This window comes from Monodon monoceros, unplaced genomic scaffold (genome assembly GCF_005190385.1).
Source record: "Monodon monoceros isolate NGI ecotype Baffin Bay Population unplaced genomic scaffold, NGI_Narwhal_1 Super_Scaffold_1, whole genome shotgun sequence".
NCBI classification, from domain to species: domain Eukaryota; kingdom Metazoa; phylum Chordata; class Mammalia; order Artiodactyla; family Monodontidae; genus Monodon; species Monodon monoceros.
The window spans coordinates 72,238,699-72,254,161 of NW_021703765.1; the positions used below are offsets into that span (position 1 = coordinate 72,238,699).

General features: G+C 51.6%; 1 protein-coding gene across 6 annotated transcripts in view; it reads right to left on the reverse strand.

Moving 5' to 3' along the window:
* Positions 1 to 15,463, reverse strand: part of TPCN1 (two pore segment channel 1) — a 62,530-nt gene that overhangs the window by 35,685 nt on the left and 11,382 nt on the right. For 3 of the 6 annotated variants that reach the window (XR_003794505.1, XR_003794506.1, XM_029229466.1), the window contains exon 3: positions 3,975 to 8,177. The exons of the other annotated variants lie outside the window; for them this stretch is intronic. Coding sequence is in view for 1 of the 3 variants with exons in the window: in XM_029229466.1 (XP_029085299.1) it covers positions 3,975 to 4,875 (901 nt within the window). In the remaining 2 variants the exon portion in view is untranslated. The remainder of the gene's footprint in view (positions 1 to 3,974; positions 8,178 to 15,463) is intronic. 6 annotated transcript variants of the gene reach the window in all.

Consider the following 15,463-nt stretch of genomic DNA (forward strand, 5'->3'; position numbering starts at 1 on the left):
TATATATATATATATATATATATATATATATATATATATATATCAGCGGTTCCATCACTCAAATGGAGTAACAGGTAGAAGGCAGGACATCTGGCTGCAGCCAGCCCTTGATCATCCTGGTCCTGCTCTACCAATGCCAACATTTCCCAACTCTGATCCCAGTGCCCATTTCTGAACTAAGCCCTAGGCAGAGACAGGAGAAGGTCAAACCACCTTCCTCCACCCGCTCACATAGACCAGGGAAGCATGAGCCAAAACGTGACTCCCAAGTAGGAGAAAGATGCCTGCCGGCATCTGGATGGAGCTGGGAGCTTGTGCGCCTGCGCCCTGTCCTCCATGACCTTTGCACAGCACGGCAGGAGCCAGCGCCCGGGACACAGCAGCCCTAGGTCGAATAAATAGCGGTGCTGGTGCGGGGTGGGGGGCGACAGGCTGGCACAGATGGCAGCGGACATTAGTGCCATTTTCCCAGTCTGTGCTAGACATAAGCGTCTGCAGGAGCCCCTGCCTTGGAGACCCCCATGTGAGCCTTCCGAGCCCTTCTTCTCGTGTAGGAGTCTCAGCAAATGGACCCAGCTTCTGCCTCCCGCCCGGGAGCTCTCTCAGGCCCATTCTGGTGGGGAGAAGGCACGTGGTCCTCCTCGACTTCTCCCCTTTGCCCCCATCGCTTACACCATACACCACTGTGATGGGGGGCGGGGGAGCGCTACAGCGTCCCCCAGTGCAGGCCAACCCTTGCCACTTCCACCTCACTCACACCAATGGCTTTTGCCTGGGAGCAGGTGACCCTTGGTATCTTTTATTATTTTTTTTGGCGATACGCGGGCCTCTCACTGTTGTGGCCTCTCCCGTTGCGGAGCACAGGCTCCGGATGCGCAGGCTCAGCGGCCATGGCTCACGGGCCCAGCCGCTCCGCGGCACGTGGGATCTTCCCGGACCGGGGCACGAACCCGTGTCCCCTGCATCGACAGACGGACTCTCAACCACTGCGCCACCAGGGAAGCCCAACCCTTGGTATTTTGAAGGGCCCTGGTTTGGGTGAGAGACAGTCTTCTCCCCCGATGCACAAACAATTCCATCCAGTCTCTGAAATCCACAAGGACCCCTGGGACAGGAAGACAGACCAGCCTTCCGGCTGCCTTGGGAGGACGGTCCTCACGGCCGGAAATCTTTCACATCACCTTCTCCCCACCCCCACCCCCCCCATGGCCTATAAGTCGCCAGGTCTGGGAGGGTCTCCTCTCTCTAATCCATCTCCATTCCCCACATTCACTGGAGCCTCCTGCCTTTCACCTAAAAGTCAGCAACAGCCTTCAGGCTGGTTCTCGCTGCCTGGGCCTTTCCCTGACCGCAGGGGTCTTGTTGCAGGATGAAGTCGGTAAAGCAGAAATCTGATCGTATCCCTCAGCTGCTTAACAATCTTTCAATAGCTCGCCCTCGGGAAAGACTTCAGACTCAGCAAGGGTCTTTAGGATCTGGCTCCCGCTGCATCTCTCTCCATTTCCTGTTCCTTCCCAAACTCCTAAAGGACAGGTAGATCTTCAGAGGGCAGCTGGCTACTGCCAAGCACTAGGATGCCAGGGCCCCCATGCAACAGCGAGCATCACAGAGACAAAACGTATGCTCTCTAGCCACAGATCACATCTGGTGGCTGGCAGGTGTGAGGAGACATGTTGTGAGGCTACAAAGGGCAGAACAAGGACTTGGGAGGAGATGTCACAGGACGGGCATTTCCACCAGATCCCAGGAAGGCTTTTCTAACTACAAGAGCTGCCCCCGGGACTTCCCTGGCGGTCGGTCCAGTGGTTAAGACTTCACCTTCCTATGCAGGGGGTGCGGATTCAATCCCTGGTCAGGGAGCTAAGACCCCACATGCCTCGTGGCCAGAAAAACCAAAAACATAAAACAGAAGCAATATTGTAACAAATGCAATAAAAACTTTAAAAATGGTCCACATCGAAAACAGAATCTTAAAAAAAAAAAAAAGAGCTGCCCCCAAATGCACTGGGCTTTAACTCTGTCATGTTTGATTTATTAAAATTAAGTAAGCACTAAGCTCTGGTGGCGCTGGGTACATATGTATTTGTCATTTTATTCCTCATGTGATCTGTAAGTTAGAAATAATTCTTGGGCTTCCCTGGTGGCGCAGTGGTTGAGAATCTGCCGGCCAATGCAGGGGACACGGGTTCGAGCCCTGGTCTGGGAAGATCCCACGTGCCGCGGAGCAACTGGGCCCGCGAGCCACAATTACTAAGCCTGCACGTCTGGAGCCTGTGCTCCGCAACAAGAGGGGCCGCGATAGTGAGAGGCCCGTGCACCGCGATGAGGAGTGGCCCCCGCTCGCCGCAACTAGAGAAAGCCCTTGCACAGAAAAGAAGACCCAACACAGCCATAAATAAATAAATAAATAATTTTTTTTAAAAAGGAAGAATTCTTAATAAAAATATTTTAAAACCAACAATGAATGGCATTGTTCTACTCGTTGTTTTGATGGGTATCCCCAGGGGCGGAGTGCAGCTCCTAGGTGCTGGGAACCCTGGCTGGGGACTGGAGGTACCTGGATAGTCCCTGCCCTCTGGGGCCACCTGTCTGCCAAGGCAGCACATACGCCATCAACACGGGGCCTCAAGAGGAGGCTTCAACAGAGGGAGGTTCCCCCAGCAAGTGGCAAGTTGGACCAGCTGCCTTTGCAATTCACAGCATCTATGAATTTACAGATACATAAAGACGGTGAGGGGGACAGGCAAGGGGGTGCAGATGGCTTTAAAAATAACTCCCAACTCATGAACCACCCATGGGGCCGGCCATGCCACACCTGGTGCAGAGCCCAGCCGCTTGGATCCTGCTGGCTACCAGAAGCCTTCCACCAACACTGCCTCGCTGCACCGAGAGGGTGACAGGGTCTTTTTTAACACACACGTCTCTCCCCTACCCTAATGAACCTCAGCCCCACAAATCTATGTAGCCCAAACCTCATCAACTCAGCTTTTGCTGAAATAACAAACACACTTACAGGGCATATTCTGTGTGCCAGGCTATTCTCAGCACCATATATTTATCTATGTATTTATATAAATGTATATATTTCTATAAATTTCATACTCACAATAACCCTATGAGGTAGCGACCATTATTGTGCCCATTTTACAGATGAGGCAATGGAAGCCCAGAGAGATCTGTGAACTTGCCCGGGTCTCACACCTTTAGAAGGTCAGCAGGTTCTGTGCTGAGAATCCCCACGCTAAACCACAGAGCAGGGTTTAGCGTGCTCTATGGGCTACGAGGCTTCCCTGCATGGACTTGAGTACTTTCTGCTGCTCATCTTAGAAACGATGAGTGTCAGGTCTGGGTTCTTAGAAAGGATGATGGTCAGGTCTGAAATGGATCACAGAGACCACTTAATTGAATGCCCGTCTCTTAGAGATGGGAAACTGGGGCCAGGGAGGGGAGGTGTGCCTGTGTAACAGGGCTGATCCATCAGAGAGCCAGCTCTAGCACCTGGGCCTCCTGGCTCCCCTTCTAGAGCTTCCCCACCACAAACACTGGTCACTCATCCCTCACTAGAGTAATGTGGACAGTGGTCTGATGCCCACTGTCTGCCACTATGTAATTGCTGGTGCACAGCTGTGAGACAAATCAAAGAGAATAAGCCACTGGCCTAATCCTACCCACCTGGGCCAAATCTGCACTTGCTGGGAGAAACAGCGGCCCCCGGGTCTCCAGGTGAAAGCTGACGATGCAACTTTCGGGGCATCCCCTGCACAGGGAGAGTCTGGACAACAAGGCAGTCTGGAGGGCTCTCACACAGCACCCCAGGTCCAGCCCCCTCCTGTGATCAGGGACCAGCCCTCACACCAGTGGCTGTCAGAGACCACATAAGAATCAACACGTTCGACCTCTGACTTTGGCACCGTGCTCGCCCAGAGCAGGGTGGGTGTCTCCAGACGAGCTGGAAAGGCAAGGTCAAGGCATACCGCAAGGGCCCAGCTGGAGGAGGTGGGATGACCTCACGACGGGGCTGTCGGGGAGCTGGCCATCCGCCGCCTCGTCCAGGAACATGATGGCTGGCCCTCGCCTCTGCATTTCCGTCTTTCCTGGGAGGCAGCTGGCCCAGAAACGGGCGGGAAGAAGGAGGAAAAAAACGATACACAGCAGCGCAGGAGGGTGGGAGCGGCAGTCTTCTGGCTCCCACAGCAAACCAGCTTCTCCGCTCGCAGGAGAAGGGCCAGAGGAAGCTGACCAGGAGCATTCTTGGCAACCAGGAAGATCCCATTCGGAGCCTCTAGGGCAAGTTCCCCCAACCCCAACCCCCAAAGAGAAACACTTTGTTCTGCACTTCGGGTGCCCTGGGCAGAGAAGTCTCCTGTGAAACCAGCCTGCAGCCTTTTCAGGCCCAACGACCTTTGCCACTAAAGATTTACGCATCACCAACCCCTTAACTGCCCTCCCTGCATCCTGGCAGTCAGCCCAGGGAGGTGAACATAGAGGAGAAGGAACAGAAAGAAACTGCTGAACTGACAGGCATTGGAATACAAAACAACAATAACAACAACAAAAGAACTGCCTCCAAGTAGGAGAGAAGTTCCCCAAACAGAGGACAGGCAGACAAACCAGGATGACCTGTTTGCACAGATGGTAATGTTTTCCTCCAAGCTGATGTAACAGGGCCCAGAGGCTCCCTGCAAAACAGCTGGCTGCTTTGCATGCAGCCTCTGAAACGACCCTGTGGGGAATCCAAGATTTCCGCGTGCAGCAGCATCCTGGTGGCACTGGGTAAACAGAAACAGTTTCCATATGCCAGCTATAAAGTGGAGCCAGGGAGGAGAGGGAAAGAACGGGCAGGTGAGGAGGGCTTCTGTGACCCAGCCCCCTCATCCAGCGAGCGCAGGGTCCACTAGGGCTGGGTAAATCACTGCGGCCTTCCTTTGGGGCCTGGGCAAGAGGTTGCTTTGGATAAAAGGCATATGAGCTCCTCGTGGGAGGTAGTTTTGATCAGAAAGACTGCAAGGCAGTGACTGTTCTTGGGCAGGTTTATACTGAGGACCCCACGCCCCCATTCAATCCTCCCTCCTTTTCATTCTCATTCTCTTACACATACACAACCTTATGCGTTCACACACACACACATCCCGCACATCCTCTTCAAGACAAAACGTAGCCCTGAACACCCAAGTTTGCTCCCAGCTGTGCCCCTCCCAGTCCTTGGTTCACGATCTTGATCCCCAGAGCCTCAGTTTCTTCATCCATTAACCGGGACTGGTGCCAACTGTGCACCTGGGCATCTGAGAAACAAATGCGAATACCCACAAAGCACTTGGAGCCCTCCGGACACCAGTGCCCACCAGAATGACAACGAGCAATCACCCAACCATTTGCCAGTTGTCGCTGAGAGCCCCACTCCATGGGAAAAGGCTTGAAGGGGAGGAAAACAAACCAGAGTGACGCTGATGAGTTTTCCAGGCACGGCGTCGCCGCCCTGCTTCTGTGCCGGCTGTGGCTCTTTAAAGGCCCCCAGATAAAAATCAGGCAAAAGACACTACACCGAAAGAAAGCAGAGCGCACATTTCCTTCTGCTCGAGACTTCTCTGCTGACGACTGACTGCACGATGGCCTGGGAGGTAGACCCGCGTCATCAACGCACGTTAGGAGAGGCTGTAAACCCAGGCAGAACTCCGGGCAAATAGACTAACCTCCACAAAGGCGAGAGCCGGCGTGTAGCCCTCCCAGTTGAATCGCTGGCCTCAAGCCCAAAACCTGTCCTGCCAAAGGCTTAAGCCAGAGGAGGAAAGGAAAGATGAAAGGCTCACCCAGGCCGGTACTGGGTCAAGCACTGTTCTAGAAGGAGCCCTGGTTTGGAAGTAGCCTGGATAACGCCCTGCGCCACCTCCAACTGTTTCTGGCCAGCTGACAGGGACCTATGTGGCCAAATCCAGAGGGATTCCCTGCAGATACACAAGGGCAGCCATGGAAGGGACTTGAACTGGGTAGCAAGTTGAGAGCAGCAGCTATAAACAGAGGAGATGTACGGAAAGTCGGGAGGCGTGAAGATCAGAAACAACAGACTCTTGGGAGGGGCCCGGAAAATAAGCATCTCTTGGTAATTTAGAGTAGCAACTGCTGTCCCAGGGGCCCACCCTCAAACTGGCCACGCTGGGAACTCACACCCTGAGGTTGCAAATGTGACCTTGAGAGCAAGTCTCTAGTCTTGATAAATCATGCGGTTATTTGGGGAAGAAAAGGGGAGGAGCAAGTTTTTAAAAGGCTGACCTTCTAGATGCAAACAAATATGGTTTCATTTGAGGAGACATTTCCTCAGCACCTACTGTATACCAGGCATTGAGTTAGGTGTTGGATTTGAAAAAGTAAAACCATGAACTTTGCCCTCACGGAGTTCACAATCAGGAGGCAGAAGAAGGGATGTGATTCTGGTGCGTTAAAGGCACTTGCTAGTTACAACAGCCTAGAAAAGGATGTGATGGCAACGACCGTCCACGGGGGCTGGAGAAAAGAGGCAGAGAGGGATTCAGGGGCGATATCCGTGCTAGCTTTGAAAGGAGGAGGGATGAAAAGGTGTTCAAAAGGGGGATGGGGATGGGGTGAGGGGTACATTCCAGAAACAGGAAGGTCATGCATAAAGCACAGAGAAGCAAATGGCAGGGGATGTCTGGGAAACTGCAGAGGGTTCGGTAATTCTGAAGCCAGAGATAAGGCTGATGTGTGGGAATGAGAACAAGAATAACAGCTCACACTCAGTGCTTTACGTTTGTTAATTCTTTTAAGTATAAAAAGCCCCATGAACTAGAGACTATTAATATCTTCAGTTTCCAGAAGGGGAAACTAAGGCCCAGAGAGGCTAAGTGATTTGCCCAAGGTCACAGAGCAAGAAAGGGGCCAGGCTGGGGTTTGAGCCCAGCAGCCTGACTCTTTTGTGAGGCAGGAGCAGCGGGTGGGCTGTAAGCCATGTTAAGGAGACTGGACTTGAGCTGCTGGGCTTTACCAGCAGAGCAGTTGGACCAGGTGTGCCAATCGGAAAAACGCAGGCCGGGAGGGCATTCTCAGTTATACCGTAATCCCATCTACATTCTGCACAGGCAAAAGGGCAAGGTCCTTTCCCCGGAGGAGCCATGGTGAGCTCGTGTTTACAGAGCAGTTAACTTGCCAGGAGCCGCTGGGGTCACCTCCACTGATTGTCCTGACCACCCTGCATGTGAAGAACCATGTCTTGCCACTGCTACACAACCCACCACCACCCTCCGCCAAGGCAAAGAGAGAAGAAGGGGTTTGCCAGATGCTGGCAGATAATTTCTTGTGAGGCTGGAAATGAGTTCCATCTTCTTTAGTCTGTGAATTTCAAGGCTTGACTTGGAATTGTAGTTCCTGCTCCCGGGCCCCTGGGTTTTTTATGAAACAAAAGGCTTTTATTCCCACTAATAACTCATCACAAAGTATTTATTGAGCACCTACCACGTGCAAAAGTGCATCGGATGCTTTGAGAAAACATTTGTAAACACTACAACCATCTCCAAGGCCTACTTTGCACACACACACACACACACAGAAAAACATGCCAACTCCACTCTGTTTACTCAGTGAAGAGGGCAGCACCTGTGCGAACATCTGTCCTGTATTCACTTGGAAGCGCTGGAGATGCTAATTGTGAAACGCACAGGGATGGGGACGGAAGCAGCACAACAGCAAACGGAGACAAAGGCATTTTTCACTGCACGCTGGCGCTCCCTGGGCCTCTGCAGCGGGTCAGCGGATAAGTGGTGCTCAGGGGAACAAGTCTGGCCATGAGACTCGTTCTCCACGTGGCTACTGATCAGAGGTCTGCTCTAGCCCCTACCTGGGAGTGCCTGGGGGGCTGACTGGACCCAGCTCCCGTGAACACTGGCCACAGCCCAGCATCTGGATCTCCTGTGAGCTGGTGGCTATACTCAGAAGAGCGGCAACAAGGGGTAAGACGGCTGGGAGGCACAGGCGCCTTGGCGGAGTGACATGTCAGGAGGAAGTCTACAACCCGCAGAGAGTTTGATGGCCTGGGCACGCCACTTCTCCAGGACCCGGGCTGTCCTGGTGGGTGCTGCTCCCAGGGGAGCCGGCAGGGCCTGAGAGCCTGTGCAGTCGGTGGCCGGGCACTGGGCTCGGCCTCCTCTTCCTCCTCCTCGGTTCCCTTTCTGTCGAGTGGGGAAGAGAGCGCAAAAGAGGCATCGTGAATAAAGAAAAATACAATGGAAACCAAAAAGCCATCCTAAAGAGTGGGCAGGAGGTGGGGCTACTTCAGTTGAATTGTCTCTGCAGTGCACCTGGACGGTCAAGGAAATTAACATATGGTTCCCCCATTCGCCACCACGGAATCCCTAAGAAAATCCAAAACCCAATTAACATTCCTAAAGAGGAAGAATTTAATAAAAGGAAGGGCAAGCTCAAGTCCTCAACGCGGAGTCCTTAGATTATCTACTCAGAGGCTCTAGAAAGGGCATCATCGCTACTTTGTTGCAAATGAAACCCTGATACTTTACTATTAGTTAGAGTTTCCACTTACTGAGGTGGTACCGGGAGATGTTATATGGAATTTCCCATTTAATCTTTATGTCAACCCTGAATGGAGATGTTCTTCTCCCCGTTGTACAGCTGAAGAAAGTGAAACTCAGGGAGAAACCGAAGCTTAGCTCCTCCTTCAAGTTTGCACAGCTGCTGAGAGATGACACTAGAAATTCAATGCCATCCTTTGCTATAGACCAAGAGACTCTGAAGAAATGTCAGAACACACTACATCAGCAGCATGTGTGATCACTCGCCCAACACACACACATGTCTAACAACCTGAGGATTCTCCCAAGCTATCCCCGTCTCCAGACTTGGGAGCCCCTGCCCACCCTGGGACAGTGTCCAAGCTCCAAAAGGGAACAGCACAAAACACGCAACAAAAGCAAACAGCTCAACTGGCCTGAAGGCTGAGCAGGCTCTGCAACTGAGAAAGTCTGAGCCCCATCGAGGTGGCCAGACAGGCTCCAGGGTGCGCAGGAAAAACTGCCATTCACAACAATAAAGGCAGGCCAGCCAAGTGCGAACAGCCGAGCCGGCAAGAAGAGGGGACCCTGGGGTGTCACAGAGGAAAGGCATCACGCTCGTCGACGATCACCCACAAGTGAAAGCTGACGCAGCCGGCAGCCTGGAGTGGCTCCAAGCCATTAGCCAGCGCTGAGCACAGTCACTCTGCCCGAGCTGATTTCCAGCAAGAGCTCAAAGAATAAGAAAAAACAAATAAATAAAATCCCAGTCTAACAAAAAGAGAGATTAACAAGAGGGAGAGGTGGCCTACGAGGGGTGGGGTGGTGGAGGGGCGAGCTCAGAGGTGAGGGAAGGTGGGACCACACCACCCCGGGGCTGACATGGCAATTATGAGACGTGTGCACCCCGGAGAACTCCGAAAGCAGAGACCAAAGACATCCCCAAAGTAGGCTGCTCCTAGGGCAAGGAGGGGCCAGGCCCCCGTCCGGCCTAGTTCTGACCTGATCACACGTGAATGAGTCTCCTGGTCACCCCAGATGGCTCCAGGGGCTGGTTAAGCTGTGACAAACAGAGTCACTTGGGACCCTGGGTGTTTTGGGAACCTAGTGACTCACTCCCAGATATGTTACTTCATGGGAGTCTGTTATTAAGTGCCCTGGGTGTGTGCAGAGAAGATGTGGTCCGTGACTTTGCAAAAACTTGTGCTCCCAGAAACAGGCACATCAGGACCCAAAACAATAGCACCTACTCAGGTACAAAGCAAACCCTGATTCAGTACATGAGACATGAATCAAACCTGTCACATGCAGATGCTAGGGAGCAAGTGGGCCTCCGCGCAGTGTATTCAGAGGATGCGAAGGTGTAGAAGTGCAGCCACTACCCCAACCGGTTAGGGGCGGTTAGGGAAGCCTCCATGGAAACAGAGGACAAGATCTTCGGCTGAAGAAATATGGAGTGGGGATAGATCAGAAGCAAGAGACAGCAGCCCACGGGAAGGTTTGGTAGTGAAAGTGGTTCAAATGAAAAAAATGTGAGATTATGTGACTGTTAAATAAACGAGATGATAGGGGACCTCCCCTGGCAGTCCAGCGGTTAAGGCTCCATGCTCCCAATGCAGGGGGCACGGGTTCGATCCCTGGTCAGGGAACTAAGATCTCGCACGCCGCGCGGCACAGCCAAAAAATAAATAAATAAATGAGATGGTATGAACAGCCCTACGTTTAAGACTTTTGCTTATTGGTTCTAATTCCTGGGAGGGGTAGTGCAAGAATGAAGGCCCATCAGCCAGGGGTATAACTGAGGTGGAATTTCTCACGGCCTGGAAAGTGCTGGGGCCACTGCCACGTGGATGGGGGCCAGGTTGGGAAGGTGGATCAGAGGACTTAGCATTCAAGGTCTTCATTTTCATTTGATCCAAGAACTTGGCCTAACCCTCACCAAGTGAATGGGTCTGAGTTTATGGTTTCCTTATCTATACTCTGAAGTTAATGAAAGTTTCAAAGCCACTAGAGCTTGGATGGAGAAATGTTCCCTCTGGGCAAGGCCTGAAAACAGAGGTGGCAGGTCTGTGATCCGAGAGCAAGAGGGACCCACAAACCTGCCTTCCGCAGGGGTGTGCTGGGCACACAGCAGCCCACCAACACTGATGACAAACGAGGCTCATGGCTCCACTGTCTGCCTGTGCAGGTCACTTCCCTCCCCACCCCTTGAACTGCACATCTGAAAAATGGGCATAAATACTGTTACTTCACAAGGGCTCGTAGGAGCAACCGCTTATGTTAACATTACTGTACACAGTGTTTCCAACTGCAATCAGTTGTAATAGTGCTTGCTGCCTCCAGTGAGAGAACAGCAAGAATGGCTCTGGGGAAGACTTCTACGTTAAGGTAGCATAAAGGATGCTCTGATTTGTAGCTCCTGGATTCACTGTTGGGCCAGGGTGCAGGGGTGGAGCCCACAGAGCACTCATGGGAGATATTTGCTAGTGTTGTTCCAAATGCAGGCTGAAGTCACCAAATGTTCACCTGGGAGACTCCCCAAACATAACTGAGTCTTCCAGGGAAAAACAAAGCCCCTAAATCATGCCTTTAAAAAAAAAAAAAAGGATGCTGCTACCGTATCATGCTCTTGCTTGTGCTATAGCTAAAATACACAGGGAAAGAGATCTAAAAAAAAATATTTTTAGGGCTTCCCTGGTGGCGCAGTGGTTGAGAGTCTGCCTGCCGATGCGGGGGACACGGGTTCGTGCCCCGGTCCAGGAAGATCCCACATGCCACAGAGCAGCTGGGCCCGTGAGTCATGGCCGCTGAGCCTGCGCGTCCGGAGCCTGTGCTCCACAACGGGAGAGGCCACAACAGTGAGAGGCCCGCATACCGCAAAAAAAAAAAAAAAATATATATATATATATATATATATATATATTTTTTTTTTTTAATTTGTCATCCAAACACCCCAGTTGTAATCCAAAATGACAATTCCTCAGTCCACGGAGGGTGGTTATGAGAACAGAATTCAACCCTCCTTTTCTCCACTGAATGGAAATACCAGCTATCCAGGAATTATCATGAAAGAGGATAGAGAGAGTTAGATCTACGCTTCCTGGCTGAGCAGACTGAGAACTTCCGGATCAACTCTCTAGCAGGATGGACTCTTTAGAGGGCTGTGTCAGTGCACTGGAACAAAGCAGAAACTTATCTGCTGGATACAGTTAGAAGCCATGCCTTTTTAAATCAGGAGAATAGGTCCTTTCTGATCCTAAGAGGTTGGCAGCAGAGCATATTCATTCCAATCTCTGCTTTTCTTTCACTAATTACTTTCTCCTTGCCAGATACAGCTCCTGACATTACTAATCTGAGACACGCCCTCCTACACATGTATCCCAAGCCAGGCGAACTCACGAAAGGACTCACGGGTTCCATATTGTCCAGATGTTTCCTGAGTGCCTAGGGTGAGGCAAGAACTGCACTGAGCTTCAAGAGACAGAAAGAAAGAGAGAAAGATGCCCAGTCTGGGACTTCCCTGGTGGCGCAGTGGTTAAGAATCCGCCTGCCACTGCAGGGGACATGGGTTCGATCCCTGGTCTGGGAAGATCCCACATGCTGCAGAGCAACTAAGCCCGTGCACCACAACTACTGAGCCTGCGCTCTAGAGCCCGTGCTCCCAACAATAGAAGCCACCACAATGAGAAGCCCACTCGCTGCAACTAGAGAAAGCCCATGCACAGCAACAAAGACCCAACACAGCCAAAAATAAATAAAAAACAAAGTAAATTAATTTTAAAAAAAAAGATGCCCAGTCTGGCTCCTGCCACTATAGGACATGCTGGGAGTTTCCTCTCCACCCACCTCCCAATCTCCAGAGCAAAATGTCATCCCTATTCAGGACTGACCCACCCCAGGGTCTCTAAGGCAGGTCTCTAAGGTCTATCACGGTGGATAGAGACGGCCTCCGGAGTTGGAAAGAAGTCAGCAGGAAGAAATGTTCTCATCACGTCACTTTCTGGTTATTCCACCAACTCTAAACTACTGTCTGGGGAATTCCCTGGTGGTCCAGGAGCTAGGACTCGGCGCTTTCACTGCCATGGGCCCGGGTTTGAGCCCTGGTAGGGGAACTAAGATCCCGCAAGCTGCGTGGCATGGCCAAAAATGTAAAAAAAAATTTTTTTTAAGAAAAAAATAATAAATAAAATGCTGTCAGCATTCCAGGCTCTCCATAAAATAGGTCTACCTGCTCTGACCCCTCCCCTAATGAAAACGGCTAACATCCACCCAATGCTCCTTCTGCTATAAGCCAGCCAACGTGCCTGTGTGAGGTACGCTGTCTTGGTTCAACCTTGGGACAGCCGTCTAAGGTAGTATTATTGGTATTAGTTTCCTTTTACAGATGAGGAAACCGAAGCTAAGAGACATTATGTCAAGCGCCCAAGGTCCCACGGCAGCAAATGGCAGAGCTAGACTCAAACTCGTCGTGTGCTCTTAACCACGCCCCAGACCCCAACTGCCCCGGAGCTCTCATCTTTGGCCTGCATGGGGAGGCTCGTACCCCCTCTTTCCCTCTGCCCAGGCATTCGGTCCTGTCCCCAGCATCCCCAACTCCCACCTGTGCCTAAAACTCCACCTGGGACTTCCCTGGTGGCACAGTGGTTGAGAATCCGCCTGCCAATGCAGGGGACATGGGTTCAATCCCTGGTCCAGGAAGACCCCACATGCTGCGGAGCAGCTAAGCCCATGCGCCTCAAGTACTGAGCCTGCGCTCTAGAGCCCGCAAGCCACAACTACTGAGCCTGTGTGCCGCAGTTACTGAAGCCTGCATGCCTAGAGCCCATGCTCCACAACAAGAGAAGCCACCACAATAAGAAGTCCACGCACAGCAACTAGAGAAAGCCCGTGCGCAGCAACGAAGACCCCATGTAGCCAAAAAAAAAAAAAAACTCCACCTGCCCATAGGCTGATCTACTCCCTCAGTTGAGCCTTCACTGTCCTTTGTGCTCTCAACTCCTGCCACTGTACCGTCCTATCAGAATTTACTGCCAGGGCTACAAACTCAAATGCCTGCAGGCACCAGGCAGGTAGCAAACTGGGAAGCTGGGGTGTGTGAGACGGCAGGTGCTGAGCCCTCACGCTGTGAACAAGCATAATACCTGCTTAAAATACCATTCAGGCCGAACAAAACAAGTCCCATCATGTGCCTAGGCCACCCCCCTGCCACCTGGTCTTGCCACCCATTTCCAACCACTCTTTGCAGGGCAGCCTGAGTGAATTTGCAGACGCTCCCCTGAAATGTGACCGTGTCACTCCCCTGCTTAAAGCACTCTGGGACTTCTGCATCACCCCCAAGATGAAGTCCCACTCCTCAGCACGGCCCTGGAGGCAGAGAGACCCCCCAAGATCTGGATCCAATCTCTCCTCCCCGCCCACCAGTCAAAGCGCCAACCACACCCACCCGTCCACTCCAACTCTTCTACACCTCTGCTCCCCCGCTCCTTTCCTTGAGATGGTCTTTCACTTCCAGCTTCCACTTCCTGCTTCCTGTTTATCTGCTCTTTAAACACTGAGCACAATAAAGCTTAATCTCTCTAAAGCCTTTCCTGATGTGCTCCCTCCCCAAATCAAGCAGACTGACTCCATCTCCTGCCCCAATATTTCACCTCCTTGGGAAAGCGCTTCCACCTCCCCTGCCCATCCTTACTCTCTCCTCCTCTAAATCCTTCCACGGTTACAATAAAAGCCACAAAAGTAGCACGTCATATACTCGTCTGTCTTATTGCCAACCAGACCATAAATCCTTCACGAGCCATAACTAGATCTGCTACGTTTCTGTGACCTCCGCAACAGCGGTTCTAAGCTCTGAAGAAATCCATGCCAGCCAGTTGAAAAACTCTTAGCTTTTCAGTTGACAAGATGAGAACGATTCAAGAAAAAAAAAGAATTAGAAGACGACTAGCTATTAAACTATTAATTATTTTTAAACTTCTAATGTCCACTTGAATCTTTATTACACGTCTCAAAGTCAAAGCTAAAAAAAAAAAAAGAGTCCCATGATCAAATAGCTAAGAAAAGAGAAGAGGGACTTCCCTGGTGGTCCAGTGGTAAAGAATCCGTCTGCCAATGCAGGGGAAGCAGGTTCGATCCCTGGTCAGGGAACTGGGATCCCACATGCCACAGGGCAACTACGCCCGCGCGCGCCACAACTACGGAGCTTGCACGCCTCAATGAGAGAGACTGTGTGTCACAACAAAGAGCCCACATGCCGCAACTAAGACCCAACACAGCCATAAATAAATAATAAATCTTTAAAAAAAGAGAGAAGACAGTTGTAAAGTTGGATGCAGATAAGAAAGAAGGAGCAAAGGGCACTCCCACAGGGAGAGTATCAGGTGAACTGCAACCCAGAGGAAGCAAGGAATAAACAGAAAAGAAAGATGAAGGGGATCCCGGGAGATGCACCCACCTGCTCTGTCCTCCCACCTCACCTGCCTGGCCTGGCTCTACCAGGGATCGAACCCGCGCCCCCTGTGGTGGAAGCGAGGAGTCTTAACCCACTGGACCGCCAAGGAAGTCCCAAAATCCGGTCTTTCTTTAGGTGAAGCACACAGAGGCAGAGAAAAGTTTTCCCCCAGCCAGTTCTGAATCTCACGGAACGGCGTCCAAAGGTGAAGAACCTCTCCGAGGCCACGGAGAGCACATCCGTTGGTTCTGTGTTGTTTCCTTATTTTGAAGGAGTTCGTTCTGAACAGAAAACAAAGGCTGAACAGGTAGGTTCTATGTCGTAAAGTAGCAGCCGCTGACTAGATTTTACTCAGCTGGCTGTTTGAGAAATGTGAAACGGTTGCGATATGTAAAAGTCAGAAGGCTTCCGATGAAAAGCGTAGGTTTTGATTTCTCTGGAAACACTGGAAAATGTAGTCACAAGCAGCCCATGAGCCCACATGGTAACGAATGGCCAGAGG